The sequence below is a fragment of the Mustela erminea genome, chromosome 14, assembly GCF_009829155.1.
Source record: "Mustela erminea isolate mMusErm1 chromosome 14, mMusErm1.Pri, whole genome shotgun sequence".
Classification (NCBI taxonomy): Eukaryota; Metazoa; Chordata; class Mammalia; order Carnivora; family Mustelidae; genus Mustela; species Mustela erminea.
In genome coordinates this window covers 58,990,754-59,014,957 of record NC_045627.1, presented here as the reverse complement: position 1 = coordinate 59,014,957, position 24,204 = coordinate 58,990,754, and the positions used below count along the sequence as shown (strand labels likewise).

The window sequence follows — 24,204 nt, the reverse complement described above, 5'->3', positions numbered from 1 at the left end:
AAGAACTCTTCATCCGTGAACCATCTATTCCCATCAATGTTATGATTATGGCACAATTCCCATTTGGATCCTTACAATTTAGTTCCTCCTCGGTGAAAATGAGCTTATTAGACCCTCTTCTGAAGAGGAGGAAGCAAAAAACATTGAGCAGGAAGAATAGGGAGCAAAATCTTTAGAAAACAAGGTGCCGGGATCAGAGACAAACTTCGACACCTGACACTTACGCATAAACTCTGCCCAGACACAAATCTGCATGTCGAAGGTTAGCCAATGTGAGTTAAGTAAGGACATACAGGGCAAGAATTACTTGCCCTTTTGTTATTTCTGAAACCTGAACTGCTTTTAGAAATAAGGGCTGGAATGTTCCATAGGAACTCAGAGCATGGGACACAGGGGCATGGCACACACTCGGTGTGGGCTATTTAAAAACCAGTTCCTTGGCTTCCCTCTGTGATTCTAAATACGTGTAATCACATTACCCCGCAGCAGCCGGTAACTATTCCTATACCACTGTCCAGCATCTGCGCTTGGGAGGCTGGTCCCCTGGCAAAAAAAAAAAAAGTAGACATGTTCTAACTGATTGGGTTGTTCAGTCCAGGTTTTCTGTGTCACAGCTAATGTCTATTTAGTGTTGGAATATTAGAATGTGTTGACTGACGCTTCTCCTTGAATTTTAAGGACTCACCTATTTCACTATCCTGGGAGGGAAAGAGGTGCCTTAGCTCTGGAAAAGGATGCTTTTTAAATGAGCCATTTATTTATTTAACAAGTGGACAACATAAGCACAATTATCACTTTTTCAGATACAACCAATTCTTACGCTGCAGAAGGATCCTGCCATGGGAGACTTTGCCTCTCTATGTACTGAAGACTCTTTTTTGGATTTGTCTGATGTGCTAACTCTTCCCCTAATCATACCACTAGCCATCAATCAGATAAACCCTTAAGAATACTCTGCTCAATTGCATATTACCCCAAGACACTCGCTAGTAGAAAGACATTAGCCAACATTGTTACATAATGTTCGAACACCTAATCAGGTTTATGAATTCGAAGAAATAGTCAAACCAGTTTTGGAATTTCATATAGATAAAACAACAGATTAACAGAATTAATTTATAGATTTTTTTTAGCTTTTTAGCTTTATGTAAAAATTAAAAACACTACCTTTTCTAAAATGTGTAACCATTTGTCATACCCGATGCCAAGCATTTATCTACTTAAATCTTATCTATCTCTGATAACAATCCTTCAATGTATCAACACCTCCATTTTATAGATGAGGAGACTGAGGCTCAGAGAGATAGAGTCATTTGTACAAGATTCCTTGTCTAGTTTCTAGTGAGTGCTGGGGTTAGATTTACATAGGTCTCTCCAGTTTCAAATCATGCTGTTTGTCTCTGTATATATAACCTCAAAGAGCCAAAATGACTAATTAAGGCAAAAAAAAAAAAAAAACAACCCAAAAAACAAAAAAACAAGCAAGCAAAAAACTTGTGTCCTGAATCATGCAGTTCAGATAATGAAAACTCAGTTGATCAACAATTGGCTAATTTCCTCCTGGAACCATATCACTACAACTTCAATCTGTCGCCTGACACCTGAGTCTGGGGAGACCTCTTGACCCTCACATGGTCCAGCTCTAAGAACTAGCACTCCAATGGCCAAACATTACACGTCAGAACAAATGATACATGTGATATTATGCCGGTGGAGAAATAGAATTTCTTAGTCAAATATTGTTTTTTGACTATTTTGAGACATAGCCAGAATAGGTGGTTCCCTCGTGGCTAACTCAAAACATACGGCAAAGACTAATCCTTCGCACCACCCTATATTAATATTTTCTTTGCCTCCTTGTAAGGCGACTAGTTATAAGTGATGGGAGATTAGAAAACAATCTCACAAGAGTTAATATATTAAGGAGTTACCTAGAAAGAACCCGGATTTGTTTTTCCCCACATGGTAAATCATACAGAATAGCAGCCCGCCCCAGATCCCCGGGAGACAACATCTTGAGCGCATATGTTATGCAGGGTTCTCTATCGACTAATTCAAAAACTCCAGGGCAAAATAAGCAAAGTTCCCAAGTCAAAAATGAAAGTAAAATAGTGGCATGGAATTGGGAGCATTGTTGCAAACATTCCAACAACTTCATAAATAGCCGTTAGAGTAGTCAGCATTACAGGTTAGCAAATTTACCATTGCAAAGAATCAACCTGCACTGCCCGTGTCCAGTCCCAAACAAACCCAGCTACCTCTGACTTTACTGATGTCTTTTTCTTCCCAGAAATGCAATCACATTTGACAAAATTAATATTGAGATCGTTTTACTAGAGGGCTTATCCAAATATATGCTATATTAAAAATAGTCATGATATAAATATTTCTCACAAGAGCTGCAGCGATGGTGTGAATAAAAAACTCCCTTCTGAGATTTCAGTAAAACCAGATCTCACAAAGGATCTGAAAGAAAACAAACAAAAAACAAACAAACAGACGTACACAAAGAGACACACACACACACAGAACAAACCTTATGTTAATCCAGTTTAGCAAAACAGTCACTATTTTGACACTATTTTATGAAGTACCATACTGTTCCTTCCCAGATGGAGCAGGAGAGATGAAATCGGCTACAGGTTTCTCATAATAATGTTCAGGGGTGGGGGATATCTAAGCATGTTCCATAGCAGCTTAATCAAAATCAAAATTTCTAAATGCAGCAAAATGTTAGCACTGTCAAATGGCCAAGCACGCAAGAGGAAATTCTCTCTCCATGCCCTTCTACCGATACATACAAAGCCCCAAATACATCGGCTGGAATTTTTAAATCGTAAATTAGATATCAAAATGCTTACGGGCCTTACAATGAGATAACATCAGGAGGAACGGTGCGTGGAATGGATCTGGCATTCTCACATAAAGCATTATCTTTGGTACAAGTACACACGGCAGGGCATTTTGGCTTCGCTGGTTTCTTCCCCTCAGTCAGCAAAAGCGCAGATAAGAGACATAGGAAATAAGCAATTCTTTTCAGGGGGATGCAGGCAGTTCCCATCCTTTGGCTTCTCTCTGATTCCATGCAGTCGAAAAAATATCCCCAAACATGAACAGGGCTTCTGGAATTCAGCTGGTGATTGTCTTGCTCTGAGACCAGGTCACACAGGAGTCCACCCGTTTCCTCTGCCTCTGTATCTCTGCTTTTCAAAACGGGGACCTGCAGCTGATTCGTGAGCTGCTCTTCGCTCCAGCAACGCACTGCTCGGGGAAGAGACCTGTGAGGTGCTGTGCGATGGGAGGGACCCAACTGCTGGAGGAGAGAGCCGACTTGCATCACCACGAGAACACTGAGCACAGAACAGCCTTCGAAGGCAAAGTGAAGTGATGTAACAGAAAATAAACAGCGTTTTGCTTGCACCGAGAGGGCCTTTAATTGTTACCAAAAATAGGACGGCTTTATGTCTTATTAGTGGGTGGGTGGGCGGGTGGGCGGGAGCCGTCGTCTTGTATCAGATCTCGGCAGTCTCAGAAACCTCTGGGAATTTGCTGTGCGTGTAGCAGAAGAACGAGTGAGAAAAACTCGCTTTGGAGCCAGCCCTGGCTGGAAAAATGAAGTTAAATGAAACTCTCTCTCTCTCTCTCTCCGCAGCATTTGGCTAAAACCTTGGTCTTGCTTGCTGATTCCACCTGACTGATGCCATCGTTGAAAGACAAATAGGAACACATGGAGAATGTGACTTTCAGGGAATGAATGTGAGTAAACACTTCTCTGACACTTATCAACTCTTATGAATTCTTGCTTTTCATAATCCGCCCCCCACCCCCCTGTGTGAGCCATCCCCTCCTGCCATGATGAGGGAGGAAATGAGGATGTAGACTGCCCCTGTGCATAATCCACCCTCCTCCTTTCTCACGCTCCCTTCGTCAGCCGTAGGACCAGAAGCCCTGAGGGAACTCCCTGCCAGCAGGAGGCAGCCGACTGTGGCTTCTGAGGGCCCTGTAAAGGCCTGGTTTAGCCCAAGAGCTCAGACAGGGCGGGGAAAGCACTGGATTAAGAGCCGGAGCTCTGGCATTGAGGTCCCAGGTCTGCTACAAGCGAATTGGCCTTACCCCTGCATCTGTTCTCCTGTCTGTGAAATGGGGATGGTAGCATAGGTGTTCCATAAATATCATGAACATTACATCAACGTGGTAAGCTATCTCACTGTCATACCTGATGGCAAGGAGAACATATCTTTGGAATAGGAAATTTATTTAAAGAAAAAAAAAAACAGACCTTGACACTGGGGCAAGATGATATAGTCCAAGAGGGTGGGAAGACCCTTGGCTTGGAGGACAAGGAGGAGAATAGACCCTTGATCCTCTTACCATGCTGAAGTCGGCCACTCTGGAGCTGGCCCAGCTGGCCAGGGGATGTCAGTCTCTAGTCCTTTCTCCTGCTCAGCTTCTTGGACTGAAAACAGTAAAAGGACTGTTTGAGCAAATGCATGATTATGACCAAACTCGTCCTCCACGGGAACTTGATGCATTGGTGGTCTACCCCTTCCCTTCCGTCACATGCCCCATGCTCACTGCAGTCACTTGTTTAATTTCTCTGAGCTCTGGAGGTGGGGGGGGGGCAGTGGCAGGCATGTTCACTCTTGTATTTGGTTACTGTCTGTTTACCCAGAAGACGGTAAGCTTCATAAGGGCAGAGACCCTGCAGTGACTCCAGTGCCTGGACAGCATTGTGCACGTGCTGGGCAAACAGTTCACCTTCTAGAGCAACAACAGAGCGTAGAGGCTATTCATGACCAGGACATGCTCATCCAATGAAACTTCACATCCCGTCTCAGAGTTACAGTAGAGGCATTGGATCTCATCAAGGGGGCCAGAGGACAATTCCCTAAAGAAGTATTGATTGAGCTGAGTTCCCAGGTAAGGGGGAATGAAGGAGAGAGCTGGAGCTTTCCGGGTGGAGCAAATAGACCCAAGGGCCCGGCCTTGACCCTGAGGACAGCAGACACCTCTGCAGTGTTTTGGGCAAGGAGTGATATAATCTGGTTTTTGCTTCAAAAGGACCAGTAGATTATGATCATTAGACCGATTTTTGAGGGCATATAAATGTGTTATATTTTTACAGAAAAGGAAAAAACCTCCATGCAAGAGAAGTAATGATTTTAGAGTAGATTCTAATAATGTTTCACTATCTAAGTCTCTTTGAAGGGAGGGAATATATGATAGTGTTTATAATAACTGTGACCCATGGGCAAGCTCCACTTGGAATGGTAAAAGTGTCACTTAAAAGTTGGCTGCAAGCCAGATTTCTATAAATTGGGTCTTGTTTCAAGTGCACACTGGAATCTTGTTCCATAAAATAGTTATGTGGTAAAAATTTCATAGAGGATTTTTTTTATTTTAACTACCCATTCCCTAACTTATCTGACTTGTAAATGATGCATTTTGTAATTATAAAATAAAGACCGCAAGAACCTTCAGGGACTTCAGAGTTCTCAGATCCAGTCCCCAAAATGTTACATGTGGGGACACTGAGTTCCCAAGAGGTCATACAGATGGTAGGGAGCAGAGCAACCATTCTGTGTGAGGTGACATTCTCAGAGATGTGGTGAAATGGATCAGTGTGGTTAAACAGGGTAAGTCACTCCCTGTGTTTCATTTTCAAACATACCAAGTTACCAAGATTTCTTGATCAGCCCTTCGCTTTGCACTCTGTAGACACAGTCAGAGAAAGGGTGAGCACTTTCATTTTTGACTGGACAAAGGCAGAAGGGCAAATGAATGAGGGAAAGAAATCATGCCCATAACTTCACTTGGCAGCTATATTTATCTGGTGGTTCAGTGTGTCAGTTCTAGTGGAAAAGCGACCATGGGGAGGGGAGGGGGGTCTCTAAGGGCAAATTACAATGGGCATTCTGAAAAGACAGTAACTTTTTCTTTCTCTTTGGCATTTAAAGCCCAGACTTGAATTCCTTATTCAATTAAAACACCCACTAACCCACTAAGATCAGGCAAAATTGTAACCGTGTAATGTGGAATGCTGATGGCCTTTTAAGGGAAGAGAAACTGCCTGGTTCCCAAATTGGAACTGAGGAGGGGGCTAGGAAGAGCAGTTTGCCATAATGAAGTCTTAAGGGGCCTGGAGAGGGGACTCTTGTTGCTGATGAGACTTCCTTTCCCCACAACTTCCTCCTTCTCCAGGAAGTCCTGGTACGGCACAGAGAGGGTGTGGGAATCGGGAGGGTGGAAGCTAGGGGTTTCCACCAAGTCGAACACCTTTAGATACAGTTTGATAACCCACCTGTGGATTATGATGGGGACCCTTGGGACAGTAGGCTAGAAGGGGTGAAAACAAAGCTGGAAGGATGCCCAAGGGGGCTGGGAGGCTTGGCTGAGGAAGGCTAGATATACAGGCCCAGCTGTAGAGGAGAAGATGAGTGGATCTCAGGATGGCTCTGCGTGTTGCCAGCTGTGTGACCACAGGCTACAGTGTAAACTTTCTAAGCCATAGATTTCTCTTCTGCATCTTGAGGATATTGGTAATACATATCACATGGAATTGTTGACAGAATTAAATAGATCTAAAGTGTTTAGCGTGGGGTCTGATACATGGGGATGACTTGTTACCATCATTGTCATCATTGCGGCAACAGGACTTGAACTCTGAGCATGTGACTCCCAAGACCTGGGAAGCCAAAGCTCTCAAATAAAAATGGGTTTATCTTAAATCTGTATTCACTCCAGGAAGCAGGGTCTTGTGGGGGGAGGCAGGGGGTAAGAGAATGTGGCCTTGCCAAGAGTCTATTTGCATAAAGCAACCAAGGATCCTCCTGGGAAAAGAACTCACCAGTCTGGGTGAGAGTAAGAGCATCCAAGCCTAGTCCAAGGGCAAGGTCCTGAGCTGGAGAAAAAGAAGGTTGTTTTGGTGATGAACGCAGGGCAGAGATTGTTGTCAGCCTGCTGCCCTTGAACATGTGTAAGTTAGAAGGGGTAAGAAGAATCTACTTTCGGGTCCCTGGAACAAAGGATCTTCTTTCTAGGTTAGCGGCCATTATGGCCTTGCACGTGGGTGCTATGAGGAACTGTGCCCAGCGCTGTGGTACCAGAACTGCCATGGAGATACAACAGCGTCCCTGTCCAAGCCCGTGATTCATACATCACCAAAGGCCCTGGGTTTTCCAGCAGGAACAGCTCGATATTAGTGGCCCAGCCACAGTGACAGCCACACAGAGGAGTTGGCAATGATCCCAGCAGAGAGCCAGAGCACAAGAGAAGGGAGGTGAGGTCCTGGTGTGTGTTAGGGAGCACATGTGCGAAGTTCTCCAGGCATCCTCAGATCAGGACCGGGGCTTTGTGGAGGGGCTGGAGTTTCTGGGAGAGCCGATGAAAGCAGAGGGAGAGAGGAACAGCCTGTGCTGGTTCTGATCCCAGCTCTCCCCTCAGGCTGGCTGTGGCCTAGGAAACACGCATTATGCAAGTAAACAAATCATTATTATGAGCCTCAAAAGCTCCAGCTTAGCCCTGCCTCCCTTTTACAAACACTGACACATGCAAATGGGTGTCAGTTCTTGTGTGTGTGTGCGCGCGTGCGCGCGTGTGCTCGCGTGCGTGTGTACACATGGTTGTAATGTAAAATGTTGCTTACAATCAGTCTAGGACCAAAAAAAGAGAAAGAAAAAGAAAACGCTTTATCAGAGGATGAGAAAGATCTTCACCCACCCCAGGAGTCTGTGAAATGGCTGAGAAATGTTGATCTCAATTCCAAAAGAATTCACTTTCTGATTGAGGGCAGTAAGTAGACTGATCAGAATATCATTTCTGTTATAGCTGTGTGACCTTGAGCAAGTTGCTTGGCTTCTCTGTGCCTCATTTTCTACATTGATAAAGTAGTAGTAATGCCATCTTTACATTGTTGCTATTAGAATTCATGATAATGCTAGTGGAAGGCATGTCACAAAGAAGGCATTCGACTACTGATAGTTCTGCCAGAAATTAGATGGGAAGTGGGCAAGGGCAGTGAGCAGAGGACCAGATTTTAAAGATTACTTAGAAGGAGTGTGTCACCGAGGACTCTTTGGTAGAAAGTGTCAGACATTGATTCTACCAGTCTTAGCATAAAAGGCCCTCATTGCCATGGTGATAGAGTGACTCGCAGAATCTGAGGATGGTCTGTCTAAGCAGATTTCAGAAAGGAGAAACTTGTGGGAGCTTGAGGATCTAGGCGGCAGGAGACAAGAGACAAGTTCCTCAGGTGAATCCACTCCAACCAGTTCTTGTCCCCATGTTCCTCCCCCGAGGAGAGAGCCGGGTGGGCTGAGCTGGAGTCAGGTACCCACCCATCTGCTACGGGAACAGACACCTGGGCAGCAATCCCACCAAGCGAGGATGCAGTGGGAGGGGTGTGGCACCCCAAAGGAAACTTTGGTCTTACTACCAAGAGCAGAGAGGAGGGCTGGATAGGTAAAACCAAGGGACACTCACTAGGGGACGGTATGTGTGCTAGCATCTGTTAGCCAATATTGTATCCCTTGGCCCCAACCTATCACCCCAACCAACCAACCATATAATTTTTAAGAGAATGACCAGAGGACAATTTAGACAAACAGATATGGGTAATTTCTCAAAAGACAGCTAAACCCTTGTGTCCTGACTATGGAATTGGGGACTTTTTGACTCCTATGGTCCAACTTTGGCCAAGAGAGGAGTTAGAAGACAATAGGAATAAAGCTGACACTTAAAGAATGCATATTTTGTGCCATCTGCTGTTCTAAGCCCTTTATGTAATTAATTCATTTACTCCTCGTAACAATCTAATGGGCTAGATATTTATTATTATTGTTGTTGCTGTTATTATTTCCTCTCCACTTACAGAAAAGAAAACTTAGGGCCAGGAGATGAAGTAGTGTGCCCAGAGTACTGTAGCTCGTGAGGAGTGGCACTGAGATCTAACCCAGGCATCTGAGTCTGATGTCCACGGTGTTAGCCACTACTGGGCACTGTCTCCCCAAAGGCTCAGTGGGATGCGGGATCCTGGGTGCTGCTTTGGAGGTCCAAAGTGCCTCAGGGGGAAAGTGCGGCTCTTGTACTACAATTCCCAGCATGCAACTGGGCTATCATCTTAACCCCTTCCTCACCAAAAGTTCCTGGTGATCTTGAGTAAAAAAATTTTTAAGGGCAAATGTGGCAAAATCTGGTCTCCTTAAAGGATGACTATGCAATTGAGGCATGAATGCAGCTACAAGTGGAAGTAGAAGAGGAGAAGGTAAAATTCTAGTTTAAAATCTCCTCTACGTTTTTTTTAGTGTTACTGGAATTACTGTGGGAAAGATGGTTTTTATTTTTATTTTTTAAAAAGATTTTATTTATTTATTTGATAGACAAGAGTACACAAGTAGGCAGAGAGTGAGAGGAGGAAGCAGGCTCCCCGCTGAGCAGAGAGGCAAAGGCAGAGGCTTTAACCCACTGAGCTACCCAGGCATTCCAGGAAAGGTGGTTTTTAAACTGACAAATGTTTGCTGTGATAATATCACTAAGGGCGTTATAAAGCACCCATTCTCAAACTTTGTTGCACTTTGTAATCACTTGGAGAATTTCTAAAATACTTAATGCTGGGGTCACATTCCTAGAGGTTCTGATTTAATTGGCCTGGTGTATGACCTGGACACCGAGACTTTTAATTCTAAATTGTAGCAAATTTCTAAAGTGCAGCAAAATTTGAGAACCCTTGTTTTGAAGAAGAGAAATATTCAGGTGGGGTCATAAAGGTAAAGCAAAGTGTGACTCGCTCAGGGACCTTGTCAGGAAAATGACAGGGAGACAGAATAGACTATCAGGCGATGATTTTCAATCCTGGCTGCACATTAAGATCACCAGGGAACTGTTTTTAAAAATTGCCTTACCCCAGACCAACTGAAGTAATATCTCTGAGGATGTATTCTGGTGAGAGAACTGAACCCCAGAACAGTGATTCTCGAAGTGTTCCCAGACCAGAACTTGGTAGAGCTAGAGATTCTTGGGCCCCATCCCTGACAAATGGAAACAGAAATTCTGGGGGAGCACCCAGCATTTTAAGTTTTCACAAAGCTTCCCAGTGGTTCTGATGCACTGTCAAGTTTTGATAACCACTGCCCTGGAATGGAGGCTCCGTGGAGAAAAGAACTTGGTCTGACGTTTTCACCAATGATCCTAGGGAAGTGGTAGGTACAGAGAATGTGCTTTCCATAGTCTGTTCCATTAAGGGCCCTCAACGAACCAGGCCTCCCATTACTCATGTCCTTGTGCCCTCTCCCCTGGGAGCAGGACTGGCCCTCTTTAACCAACAAGATGGGCACAAGTGATATACTGCCAGTTCATGGCCAGAGTCTTAAGAACTAGCAGCTTCTGCTTTCGTATTTTTAGAAGGCTTGATGTCCTTTATCAGTAGTCAGGCTGCTTGTGAGGAGGCCACATAAGAGTTAGAAATCCCGAGTCTCCATAGAGAGACACAGCCACCTCAGCACCCAGGCTGAGTTCAGCTCCAGCCAGGTTTACCAGATGAATGCAGCTGCAAGAGAGACCAGTGGCAAGACCAACAGCAGGAACTCCCAGCTGAGCCCACACCAGATCAAAGAGCCATGAGCAAATAAAATTATTTTAAGCCAGGATGTGTTGGTTGGTTGGTTAATGTAGCAACAGGAAACATGAAACAATGCTCAATACATACCTGTTGAATTAATGGTGAAAGTGCTTTGGGGACATGGAGCCAGAACACAGTCTCTCTCCTTTGTCAAAGGAGGAAAAAGAGGAGTTAGATAGAAAGCAGGGACATACTCGCCAGTTGACAAAAAGAATGGCTGAGGAGGGGACTTTGACCAGATGCCATTAATACCGCACTCTCAGCCCAGCAAAAGGCCCACAGTGCCCAGCCAAGAGCAGAAGTGTCAGATAACTAACTCTTGCTACCACACACTGACTACTGATTATATGCCAGGCATATGGATAAAACGTTTTTTCCAATATTAATTCTCAGCAACAAATATTACATATTTAAAATATATAATTAACTATGGGACGCCTGGGTGGCTCAGTTGGTTGGGCAGCTGCCTTCAGCTCAGGTCATGATCCTAGCGTCCTGGGATCGAGTCCCACATCGGGCTCCTTGCTCGGCGGGGAGCCTGCTTCTCCCTCTGCCTCCATCTGCCAGTGTTCACTTTCTCTCTCTCTCTGGCAAATAAATAAATAAAATCTTAATAAAATAATAAAATATATAATTAACTCATATAATATTCTATATAATTGTATTATATATATTTGAGTTATATATTAATTCTTCTCAACAGATTTGCATAAGCACTATTATTACCCCATCTTACAGATAAGGAAACCATGTGACACTAGTGTGTCAGAACCAAGAACAAGAGAGAGAGGGTCAGTGGGCTCGTAAGGTGCTTGGAACTATTTACCCGCCCTTTTGATTGCTCTTCATTCATTGGTTCAACGTGTACTTCTTCATACTCTGTTATGCATGAGGCATTGGGGAACGCAAGGACACCTAAGTCTCTGTCTTCAGCCAATGGAATGAATACAGAGATTATAAGATGGTAGATAGCTCACTCTTCCTTTTTAGTTCTCACTTTGCTTCTTGGGGATGCAGCAGTAGAATTGTGGATACAGATAGATCTGAGTTCAAATTCTGACATTGCCTCCTACAGGCTGTGGGATCATGGTCAGTCACTTAGCCTTTGTCTCAATATCTTTGTGTGAAATCAGATTAATGTTGACTTCACAGGCTTTTGCCAACGGCTGGATGAAATCACGTCAATGGAAACACTTTATCAACTCCAGTCTTTTACAAGTATGAGGGGTTCTTTTGCTGTTCTAGTCATGTTTACTAAATTGAAATCAACCCTTCATCCCCAACAAGCTCCTTTTTTTTAAAAAAAATTTTAAAGATTTCATTTATTTATTTGAGAGAGAGGCAGAAAGAGTACATGCTGGGGGAGAGACAGAGGGAGATGGAGAAGCAGATTCCCTGCTGAACGAGGAGCTTGCTCTCAGGACCCTGAGATCATGACTTGAGCCAAAGTCAGAAGCTTAAACGCTGAACTGACTGAGCCAGGCAGGCACCCCTTCCCCAGCTGACTCTTATCTCTGATTCTTTCCCCTTTTCATTCCCTTTAAGAGGATACAAGTAAAGGTAGCCAAGATTCGTTTTAATCTGGTGTGGTACAACAGGCAGACATGGAAATGACTGTCATGAAGGAAGAAGTTGCTGTACCCAGCCTTGGAGTATGAAACAGGAGGCAGGGCACACCGTGCAGGAAGTCCACATGAGGAAGCCCTAGGTACTGTCAAGAGGCAGAAGTTATCAAGGGAAAATGTAGACAAGAGCCTTTATTGTGCTAGTTTGAATAATCACGGTGGGCTTTGGGACGTGGGTGCTGTCCCCCATTATCGGGTACCTGCTTCTGGAATGATTAGGGCAGGTGGACATTGGCTCAGAGTAGGAGAGCCCAGTAGAGGCGATGGTTGGGGAGATGGACGCTGCCTTGGTTGGTTCACATATGACAGATATTCTCACAGATGAGTCATTTACTATTTCTAGGAACTGGTTAACTCTGGCCGGGACAGTCCCTCCAGTATCAGGAAGACCCCAGATGTCAAACCATCAGAGTAGAGAAAATAAGAAGACGTGTTTAATACACTCATCCAAACACTCCTCATCCTTCCAAACAACTGGCTGGGCTCTAAAACAACTAAGACCAGTGTGGAAGCCTGGGGAACCACCCCACTAAGAGTGGGTTAGGGTTAGGGTTAGGGTTAGTGGTCTGTAAGGAAGGGAGCAGGAGGGGCAGTGAATCCAGTGGGATTTTGGCTCTCACACTCTTTACCAAGATTCCAAGCCCATCACAGAGTGAAACCCAGGTGAATGGGATGAAACGCAGCAAGTTGTACTTCTTTAAAAAGCCCCCTTGAAGACAGGATCTGCAATTAATGAATCTTTCTAGTCCCTGGATTGAAGAAGGTGATGATGGTGCTGCTGTTGCTGACAGATAACACTTAGCAGGTGCTTACAGTGTGCCAGGCGCTGGTGTGGGGGCTTGGGAGCCATTACCCCATTTAATCGTAACACAGTTTGGCTACTGTTGACTCCTGATTTATAAATGAGGAAACTGAGGCATAGAGGCCAGGCAGCTTGTCCAAGATAAGAGGTCCACCTGGCTTGAAACAGAGACATCCACACTCTTCCTCACTCCACAGCACTGTCTCCTTGCTGCAGAGCGGTTTCCTGGAACAAAGGTGACCCCACCTTACTCATACAAGGACAGGCAGGAACTACGGGTATGGAACCTCTGGGAGTGATGGGTATTGGGCCCTTGTGCTGGTCTGGCCATGTACCCAGGGCTGATCCCTTGGAGAAGTGGTGGCACTGAAATGTGTTAGAAAGAGAAGGGGCCAAAATCTGGTTCTATCTGGGATGAGCTGTAGGACCTCCTGTATAGCTCTTGACATCGAGGCTTTGCTTTTCAAAGGAAGTGCCAGGGCTGGGTGGGATCTAAGGATCCTGTACATGTGAATGGCCTCTGCCAGGAGTCCTGCTGGGGAGGTTATTGGAAAGGCAGGGAGAGTGTTGAGCAGGTTCTTGAATGTACGACAAGTTACTAGTAGCTCTTTGGGTGCCCTGAGTTGTGCTAACATTTGCCTGGTTGCCTCCTGCTCCACCGTGGCTATAGCCGCCGGACTGGAGATGCCAACATCCTGAAACTCTTGGAACCTCTACACACAATGAGGAATTGTCCTGCCCCAAAGCTCTTAGCATTCCCGCTGAGAAGGAATAAAAGAAGTTCTCATAGTGGGAACATAAAAAACTTCCTTGTGTATTTTTCTGAACATTAATCAATAATCCATTAACCCAAGGAAGCTGAATGCTCTACACACAGAATCCAAAACAAACTGACAGATATCCCCTGGCAAGAAATGTGGAAGGGCTGTGTGGCCGTGGACAGGCACTTTGTTTCCTCAGGTCTCAGTTTCTTCATCTTTCTTACACTAACATTCTAGAACTTCCAAACTTTTCTCCTCAAGCAGGAGAAATACCTTATCAAAACAGAAGCTTGAAAAGACTTTGTTTTCTTCATTTTGTGTATAGTACATGCACGTACCACAGTTAAACAAAATGCCCATGGCAGTGTTTATTTTTTTTAAAAGCTTTTATTTATTTATTTGAGAGAGAGAGAATGAAAGCAAGAGACAGAGCATGAGCGGAGGGGGAGGGGAAGAAAAGGAAGAGAGGGAGGGGGAGAAGCAGACTCCCCATTAAGCAGGAAGCCTGATGTGCGGCTCAATCCTAGGATCCCAAGATCATGACCTGAATCAAAAGCAGACACTTAACTGACTCAGCCACCCAGGCACCCTGCACATGGTGAAGAATAAATCAAAATACAAAAGCATACTTCACCGAGTATATTGACTGTAGTTAACAATACCATACTGCATACTGCTGGGAGAGTATATCTTAAAAGTTTTCATCCCAAGGAAAAAAAACTCTTTTGTGGCTTTATATGGTGACAGGTGTAGATTACGTAGGTTAATTGTGGTGATCATTTCGCAAATCTTTGTATAAATGTCATTATGTTGTATGCTGGAAATGAATGTACTATTCTAGGTCAATTGTACCTTAATTTTAAAAAAGTGTACAGAAGCAAATGATCCAAGAATATTTTTAATATACTCTGATTTTAGCTATTTAACATTTTCTCTAGAAATGTATTTGAATATTTCAGAGCCAAACACCAAAAATGCACGGAAGATCTCGGTAGGCTGCCCTTCTTACCTGCTAGACTTGAATAGCAAAAAAAAGGTTGTCAGTGAATAAAGCAAGCATAATTCTCAGTCATGAAGAAGATGAATGAAATTGAGCCAGAAATATGATTTGGGGTGGTACTAAGGGAAAGCAATGCCTCTGAGAGGCGTTGCCATAGGGAGGACTTGTTTATTAGAATATAAATCTGAAAATATGATTATTCTCCTTTCTTCTTCTACTTTATGCCCGAATCACTCCCACGGTAGTTATTAACAGTCATTTTTTTCCTTAAAGGAGACACTTCTTCACCATTTCAAGGAGACCATTAAGTGCTTTTTTGTTTAGTTATTTTGGTTTAAGATTCTGAAATTGAAGGCGAAACCTGCAACTAGACTGTTCCTGCTTTGGAAATGTGAACATCATGATGCTGGATTTCAAGCTTGTTGCTTTTGCCTTATCCCTTTAGAAAGGCCCTGTTTTGTTTTGTTTGGCTTTGTACTCTTGTTCTGGAAGAACTGAGAGCTTTCCATTGCTGCCCGTGACTTGTGGCCTGTACTACACCCATTAAGTTGCCGTAGGAATGATGATCCCAGAAGCTTGGAATTTAACCCCAGAACATGGCAAGGGAATGACGGAACTGGTTATGACCGTAGGATTAGTGCCCTGCTGATCTGGAGTAGGGAGAAACATCGGCAGCAGGGGAGCCTCAGGCTTCTGCACCAGCCCCTCTCCTGGCCACACACTTAGCACTGCCTGGACGGCTCCCAGTGGTGGAGCCAGGGAGACGGAAGAACCAGAACTTACTGGACCAGTTGATCATCTTACCTGCTCTGCGTGCCAGGCATTATCATCCTCACTCCGCAGATGAGAAAACACAAGCTCCCAGAAGTTCAGTGACTTGCCCAAGGCCATTTAGTTTGGCTTCAAACTGACTTCTGTCATCTTCTTCCAAGATGTTTATAATAGGATTCTCTAGTTTTGATGTATATGAAATTATGGGCAGTTCTAGAGCCCTTCCTTGTCCACGTGAGGTGAGTACTATGTAAGATGTCCGTAGAGTGTATGGCATTTGGGGCATGGAAATGAGTGAGGTTGATCCAGCCCTGGCTCTGGAGGCTCTCAGGGGAAGCCTAGGGGAACTCTTGGGTCATCCCAATCTAGTAGGATGCAGTCTAGTGTCGTGGTTATGGCTCAACTCCTGGTGTTGACATTTACTGGCTGCATGACCTTGGGAACATGTTTAAACTTCCTTATCCTCAGTTTTCTCACCTATAAATTGGAGATACTGGTACTCATCTCACAGGATCTTTATGAAGAGGAATAGAGATAACTATGTGCAAGCTTAACACACAGCAAGTTCTTATCATTCGGATCTGTCTCTCAGTCTCCGAGGTACCCCTACGAGAGCATCCCTCCTGAAGCTGTCAGAATGAGTGAGGGAAGGGAGCACCTGGGTGGCTCAGTGGGTTAAGCATCTGCCTTTGGCTCAGGTCATGATCCCAGGGTCCTGGGATGGAGCCACGCATTGGGCTCCCTGCTCAATGGAGAACCTGCTTCCCCCTCTCCCTCTGCCTGCCACTCTGCCTACTTGTGCTCTCTGTCTGTCAAATCAATCAATCAATCAATCAATATAAAAAAAAAAAAAGAATGAGTGAGGAGAGAAATCAGGCCTGGCCATGGGGGAGAACAGGCTGGAGTGGCTGCCTTCCTGACCCAGGCTCTACTCTCAACCCCAGGCCTCTATGATGGGTTTCCTCTGGCTAGTCTGAGGGTAAATCAGAGGATCCTGAAGAAACACAGTCCAGTGGTGGCCTTCCTTCCTATCCCCACTCTAGAGAGCAGCCGGATTTCAGAGGGGCTCTCAAATGATGTCATCAACTCTCTGAGATGATTGTTCAGGTTTTTCTAGGAAAATCCCACTTTCCCCTTTTGTCACTTTTCTGGACCTACGTTGAAGTGATTTGTGATGGACATGGACCCTCCTTTTTTTTTTTTTTAAGATTTTATTTATTTATTTGACAGAGAGATCACAAGTAGGCAGAGAGAGAGGAAGAAGCAGGCTCCCTGCTGAGCAGAGAGCCCAATGTGGGGCTTGATCCTAGGACCCTGGGATCATGACCTGAGTCAAAGGCAGAGGCTTTTACCCACTGAGCCACCCAAGTGCCCCAGACATGGGCCCTCCTGAAAGGGACTGTTCATCATCTGATATTTGACTATAATCATGCCACTCAGATTAGAACTAAGTAAATGCTGGATTTTTTTTTTTTTAACTGTGAACAACTGAATCTTATTCTTACTCAGCATAATTATCTAAGTTCATTCATTCAACAAATGTGTGCTAAGTGTGATTTCTAGGTGAGGCACAGCCCAGCACTGGACATTCAGTACAGGGCAAGACCCACAGAGTTCTGCCTTCGGGCATCACATAGTCTAGAGGAAGGGTCAAGAATTAAATAAGAGGGGCGCCTGGGTGGCTCAGTGGGTTAAGCCACTGCCTTTGGCTCAGGTCATGATCTCAGGGTCCTGGGATCGAGTCCCACATCGGGCTCTCTGCTCAGCAGGGAGCCTGCTTCCCTCTCTCTCTCTCTGCCTGCCTCTCCATCTACTTGTGATTTCTCTCTGTCAAATAAATAAATAAAATCTTAAAAAAAAAAAAAGAATTAAATAAGAGGAAGCACTTGGGGACCAAAGGCAGTGTCAGGGGAGAGTCAGGTGTGTGGAGCAGTGATAATAGCACAGAGACTCGACTAAGGTGTCAGGAACGTTTATACTAAACCCAGAGGGCTCCATTTCTGTTTTGGTCCATCCTGACAGCCTCCCCAAGGTCCCCAGATTCCTTGTGGATGTTAGGTGGCTCTCTACTGAGAGGGTCCCACTGTAGCACATGTGTCCCTCTGCTCCCAAAGATCTGGGAAAACTCCTCTATCCTTGGCCTCTGAATCCTCCCCACAATGGCCAAGGCTTCTGAGGGATGGTTTCTAGGGTAAACCAGGGAACACAGACCATAATGTGAAACAAGAGAAAAATATGAGAGGAAAAGGTTTTCATGCCTCTGTTAGGAAAGTTCTCTTCTAATCTCTTAGATTTTCTACCTGAGCCCTGAAAAATAAACTGACAAAAGGCAGATTAATAAGAGTATTTTTAAAAAACAGAATTTAATTATATACTTATGCACAGGACTTCACAAACAAGCATGACGTAAGGAGGTGTTAGAATTTGGGGTTCAGGTATCACCTTAACAAACGGTGACACTGTCTGGAAAAGAGGTTAGACAAAGGAAAATGGGTTTGGGGCTTCTGGAATGTGGATAAGTTATAAGAGGAAACAGATGGTAAATAAGAGTTGTTTAGGGGCACCTGGGTGGCTCAGTTAGGTGTCTGCCTTTGGCTCAGGTCATGACCCTGGGGTCCTGGAATCAAGCCCCTATATAGCTCAGCAGGGAGCCTACTTCTCCCTCTCCCTTCCTGAGCTCTCTCTGTCTGTCTGTCTGTCTCTCTCTGTCTGTCTCTCTCTCTTTGGCTTTCTACTCAAATAGATAAAATCTTTTTTTTTTTTTTTTAATAAAAAAGGTCTAATAAGGTTTGTTATATAGATAAGAGTCCTCTCAGGTGGTAAGAATTGTCCCAGAACATTTCTTTCTCTGGTACTGGGGAGGTAGGCACATTCACAAGTGAAAATTTATATTACACTTACAAAGGGAAATGTGTGCCCTGCATTTAGACAGGAAGGGAAAGGGCAAAGAGATCATTCCTTTCAGCTCAAAACAAACCTTATTCCAAAGTGGTATATATTGGGGTAACATACTCTGATCTCTTTCACTGGTCTTGTGTGGGTATTGAGCACTGTGCTGAAAACTTTTCACATATATTTCATTCCATCGTTTTATTCCTCATTATAACTCTGTGAGGCTGGTGATCTTAGGCCCATTTTTCAGGTCAGGGAACTGAAACACCGTTGCTCCTAAAAAGGGGTATTTAAAAAGAAGTAAGAACTGGGACCCTTGGTAGGAATGGTAAGTCCTCCTCACCCGGGAATATGGGTCCCAGGAAGAGCTCCATCAGCAGGAACTGAGTAGAGCAGAGAGGGAAGGTGTGAAGACAGGAGGAAGGGGAGGAGGAAAGCCCCTCAGCTAGTCTCTCCCAACTTATCAGGACCCTTCCAGGCTCTCCTCCCACAAACCCCAGTCCCAGTCCAGCTGGCTGCACCCTCCTCTCTTGTACCTGCCTGCTCCCAGGAATTTGGGGGGCGGGGTGGCTGGTTTCCACCACTCTCTCTGGTCCCTAAAATCCTGATCCTCAGGTACTTGACAAAATACAAGGAATACTTCACAGTATTAGCCTTAAACATCAATGTCCAAAAAACAATAATCTATTAGCAGCAGCAGAATTCGATTCCCTCTACAGGCGGTGTAAACCTGAAGCAAAATGTAAAGTTGGTTTTCATCCTTTTTTGTATTCCTTTTCTCCTTCCCACCTGGCCACACACCAACAGGGCCCTTCAACCTGGGTTTGCTATTCTATCTCCCTGTCTCAGCTACTAGGAAATTATCTGATAGGATACGATGTATGAATGACACGAAGTGGTTCCTCTAAGGCCATTTGTATCAAAATAGGGCACAGCTGCTTTAAGCTAGTGGATTTTGGACTGCATTTTTTGGACTGTGCATCGAATTCCCTAAACTTTCCCTCTCCCTGCCTCTCCACCGCATAAATACACTTTGACCAGAACAACTCCACATGTTCACTACAATTCAGGGTCCCACTGAATTTCATTTGAGTGATCAGTTATTTGGGAGATGCCCTGAGCCCAAAGAAATGAAGGTTAAAAATGGCAGAGGCAATTGTGCTGTCAAGAACTCCGAAGCTACTAAACACATTAAGGGTCCCCATTCTGCTCTTTCCAGCTGTGCAATCTTATGCACATCACTTGATTTCATGGAGCCGTGGGGTCCACTCTTATACCCCAACTTTGTTGGAGAGTTGGGAACAGTATGAGAAATCCTATAAAGGGACATGTATTTGTGAAAGATTGCTGTGAACCATTTTTCAGGCATTGCCAGCAAGCGATGGAGGAAAAGTTTGGGGGCCATGGGGGGAACCCCTGAACTCCTCAAATCATGCTGATTAAGTGGCCACATAGTCACATGACTATTGATTTAACTCTTACTGTAGGAACACTGGCTTCCTCATTGACTTAAACTCCTTGCATTTGTCAAAATTCCTTTTGCTGCCCATCTGGTTCTCCAGTGTCTAATCAAAATTTGGAAGTTTTGTGAAACTCAGCAGGAACACTTTTTATGGAATGTTTTCTCCAGGGGAGCAGATTGTGCTGCCCTCCGGGTTAGTCCTCAAATGAATTCAGCTCTCGGCCCTGTAGCCCTCATGCGGAAAGGCAAGGAAAGCAGAGCTGAGCTGTGGGGAACAGCGCCAATTGGACTGCCTCATGCTTCTGACTCATTAGCATGTCAACAGAAGCATCTCCTCTCTCCCCATATTTTTTGCAAGGAAATGTTATTAGTGAAGCAAGGTCCAGGCAGAAGTATTGCACTGACATTGTGATCAGGCTTAAAGACAAAGCAGAGAGAGACATCCACATATGCCTCGGTCACTGGATCAAAGAGAAAAAAATAACATTAGAAAAAAATGGGAAGGGAAAGTCTAGGTTCCCAAAGTGCAAATATCACATGATAATAGATAACTATTCCCTACTAAACCTTTGCTGTTCTTGACATTGTGCTTCTACAGAAATGAACTTGTTGAATCTGTGATTGCTGTAAAGCCAGGGTAGGCTAACGGCCATCACAAAAATTCCCCAAATCTCAGTGACTTAATAGAGTAGAGGCTGACTGCTTACGCACAGCCCACCCTCCTCAGGGCCTTGGAGTCCTTCACTGGACTCTGCCTCCCAGCAGCAGAAGAGGGGAGAGGGAGAGAGTGCAGGCGTGGAGGTTCTGGAGCAAGATGTTCTTCAGGTCTAGCCTGGTTGTGGTGTGTATCACTTCAGCCCGCATTCCTTTGGTCTGAACTCAATCTCATTGTCCTTTACGGAGAAAAAGGAGACAAGATTTGGGGACTACACAGCATGTGCTATAACAACCATGGCATCCTTTCTCAAAGATTTTTTGAGATTCCCTTTTTTAATAGCCTCTGCTGTGTTGTGGCTGCAGGGACATCTACCATAGTGTAGATTTGGGGACAGGGAATTAAACCCTACACCATTACCTCCATTTTGCACTGGACAGTAGTAACCCCACAATGTCACCTGTTGCTTCATTTCCCTGTTCTGTGTTCCAGGCACGTAGAACCCTAAATAAACCTGTAATCTACCCTGCTCTCCAGGCCTTCTTGCTCATTATTCTTTTAGCCCAGGGGTATCTAGAATCACTGGAATGGGCCTAGACATTGGGAATTTTTTTTTTATGTATTTAAAAGAGAGACATGGAAAGAGAAGGAGAGAGAGAGAGAGAGAGAGAGAGAGAGAGAGAAAGCTGGAGGAAGGGGAGAGGGAGAAGTAGATTCCCAGCTGAGCACAGAGCCCAACACCTACACGATCCCAGGACCCTGGGATCATGAAGTGAGCAGAAGGTAGACGCTTTACTGACTGAGCCACTCAGGCACCCTGGGAAATTTTTAAGCTCCTTAGGTAGATCTGTTTTATGGCCAGGAAAAAGAACCAATGAAAGGATTTGTTGAATGAATGTACTCTTTAACCAAACAAGATCGGTGAGATATTGAGGAGTCCACTCTCATGACCAAGATTATCTAATTATCCTAGGCTGACATGGGTATCTTTTAAAGGGCTTTTAACACCTTTAATCTATTCCTCTCATAGAGCTAATAGTCCATGTTAGGTGATTGACTGGCCTGGGCCATGTTACCCTAACGATTTGGAAGACTGGCTACTCCCAATGTGTTGTCACAGTTCTCTAGTCCTCCCTGAGTCCATCACTGCTCTATAGGACAATAAAGTGATGGCAGTGGGTTCCGGGTTTTGCCCCAAGTCTAAATGCGGTACACACAGCAATCTTTTAAGTTATCTCTGTACCAAAGGAATACCAAGGAGAAGGCCAGGTTGCCCGTGGGCAGCTCCCTGCCACACAGCACCATCATGTACATAAGACTTGCAGATTTCAAAGCTCTCTACCAGATTGGCACAACTATGATGAGTCACTAGAGGAAAACGATGACAGTGCAAATGGAAAACACTATTGTGAGTGCTGGGCCAGGGACGATGTCTTCATCAAGCCATCAGTTGTGACAGTGGGGGACTTCCCACAAGGAAGACTGTGAGTTCGATGAGATGTGATGCCCAAAGGGGGGCATCCCCCTGCCCCAGATCCTGACTCGTCCACTTCTTACCCCTCCCTGTGCATGCCTATGGCCCTTTTCCTTGCCATTGAGTTTTGAATGCTGTGCATTATGTTTGTTAGAAATCCAAGGAAAACAAAAAAATACTCTGCTGTTGGTGATACTTTCTGCTTTCCTAGGATACCTATCTGCTCTTCTCCTTCTCATCCTTGAAGGTTCTACTCAAATGTTACCTTCTTGAACTCAAGCTCAGTGTTTCTAGGCTCTCCAGGAGAGAGGACAGTCAAGACAAGGGTTCTCAGCATGGGGTGAGGCTGATGCTGGACTTGCTGGTCTGGCCACGCAGGCACCCTAGACATGCCTTAGGATAGGCTCTGTGTGTGTGTGAGTGTGTATAAACTGGTCAGTGATTAATGCTGGAAGCACTGATCTGTTTGGTGCAGAATCTTTTAGGATTGTCAATGGCTGTCTGTCTTGGTGTTATAGCAATACCTAAAAAAAACCTAGAGGCTCCTTCTACACAACTTTATTTCTTCTGCACCAGTGTAAATCTGTACCGACAGCCAATGACAGAGTCCTTAGGTGGATGGACCAGACTTTATGGCTTCTCCTTCTTGGAGGCCATATTAACTAATTAACAAAGAACAGGTTGCTCTCACTCTTACTAATGTGTCGGGCACACTAGTAAGAAGAGCAGATGGACCCTTGATCAAGAATGAAACCTCAAAATCGTTATGTTTTTCTTTTATTGATGTATAATTGATGTAAGACATTGTATTAGTTTCAGGAGCACCACATAATGACTCAATATGTGTACACACTGGGAAGCAAACACCACAGTAAGTCTAGCTCTGTCCATTACCTTGCAGAGTTAGGAATCTTTATTGTCTAAGTCCTAACACAAATGTGGCCTCATTCTGAACCAAAGGCAGAGGAAGCAAGACTGCCAATTAAATTGTTGAAACAGAGACCTATAATCTGATACCTCATTTTCTTCCTCATATCTCTGATGTGCGGAACTCCTTCAATGAATGTGCCCTGAGGGCTCATGATAGGTTGGGCATTCTTGCCAGTGCTGGATGGTGCTGGGTCCGTGGCAGGAAATGGGGTGGGGAGGTCCATGCCTTCAAGGAGCTGCTGGTCTGCAGCCAAAAGTTCTTGCTTCATTCTCAGAATTTCTCTTTTGCAGGTATCTGTGTTAGGCAGGTGGCTGTGTTAGGGGGACTTTAAAAGCAGTGTTAACATTTCCCCCTGGAGAACAGAGCAGTAATAATCAGTATAGGAAGAAAAGTTGCTACTCTGCTACTCACGAAATGAAGGATAAATGTCTTAGTTTCGTGTCTGTTTTCTCCACGTGAGAAGTAGTTCGCTTACCTGATTCCATACCGTTGTGGGTGACTTTTCCATTCTTCTCTCTTGGAAACATAATTTAATGAGAAGCATCTACTGGTGGGCTGCAGGTACAAAGAATTCTAGGATAATGTATTTAATTTCCCCCTTGAAATCAAGTCACATTTATTAAGTGTTCTTTATATATAGGAGGCACGGAACAAGGTGCTTCACATACATTATCTCACTTAGTCTCCTGTAAGCCTTCCAATTGCCCCATGAGTGAGGCATCATTAGCCAGCTTTCACAGAGAAGATAAAAGAGGACAGAGGAAATGGTAGCTCAGGGCTCTGAAAAGTGCTAATTCACTTCCAGGGGATGAATGCGCTTACTGTCTACTTTCTATTCGATGGATTTCAGTAAGCATGTTTAATATTAATACCTGTCACGTATTTGCATAATCCTTTCAACTTTTCAAAGCGCCCTTATGTCTTCCAGATCTTGTTTGACGCTCATGCTAGTTCTGCAATGTTAACAGTCTAGAACTCCTCAATGGTGTTTCTTTTCTAGCCTGAATGTCTGCAGAGAAACTTGCTTTTTAAGCCAATGGAAACCTTGCTTCCAGAAATCAAATCGACATCATATCTGCTGGGTCTCCCTGGAAGGGCGTAGTCGACTGCTTAGCACAAGCAGCAGACATTGGCACTCCTCCTAGTGGGGCTGATTGCTATGGTTACATCTGCCCCCAACATTTTCAAAAACTCCAGATTTTAGGAATTTAAGTGC

General features: G+C 44.5%; 1 protein-coding gene across 2 annotated transcripts in view; it reads right to left on the bottom strand.

The window, feature by feature from the left end:
- LGI1 (leucine rich glioma inactivated 1) overlaps window positions 1-3,365 on the bottom strand; it is a 39,797-nt gene extending 36,432 nt beyond the window's left edge. For both annotated transcript variants that reach the window (XM_032313919.1, XM_032313920.1), the window contains exons 1-2: window positions 2,871-3,365; window positions 2,395-2,466 (exon numbers count right to left, since the gene is read on the bottom strand). In XM_032313919.1, the coding sequence (XP_032169810.1) occupies window positions 2,395-2,466; window positions 2,871-3,337 (539 nt within the window). In that variant the 5' untranslated portion in view covers window positions 3,338-3,365. The remainder of the gene's footprint in view (window positions 1-2,394; window positions 2,467-2,870) is intronic.
- Window positions 3,366-24,204: the final 20,839 nt, after the last annotated feature.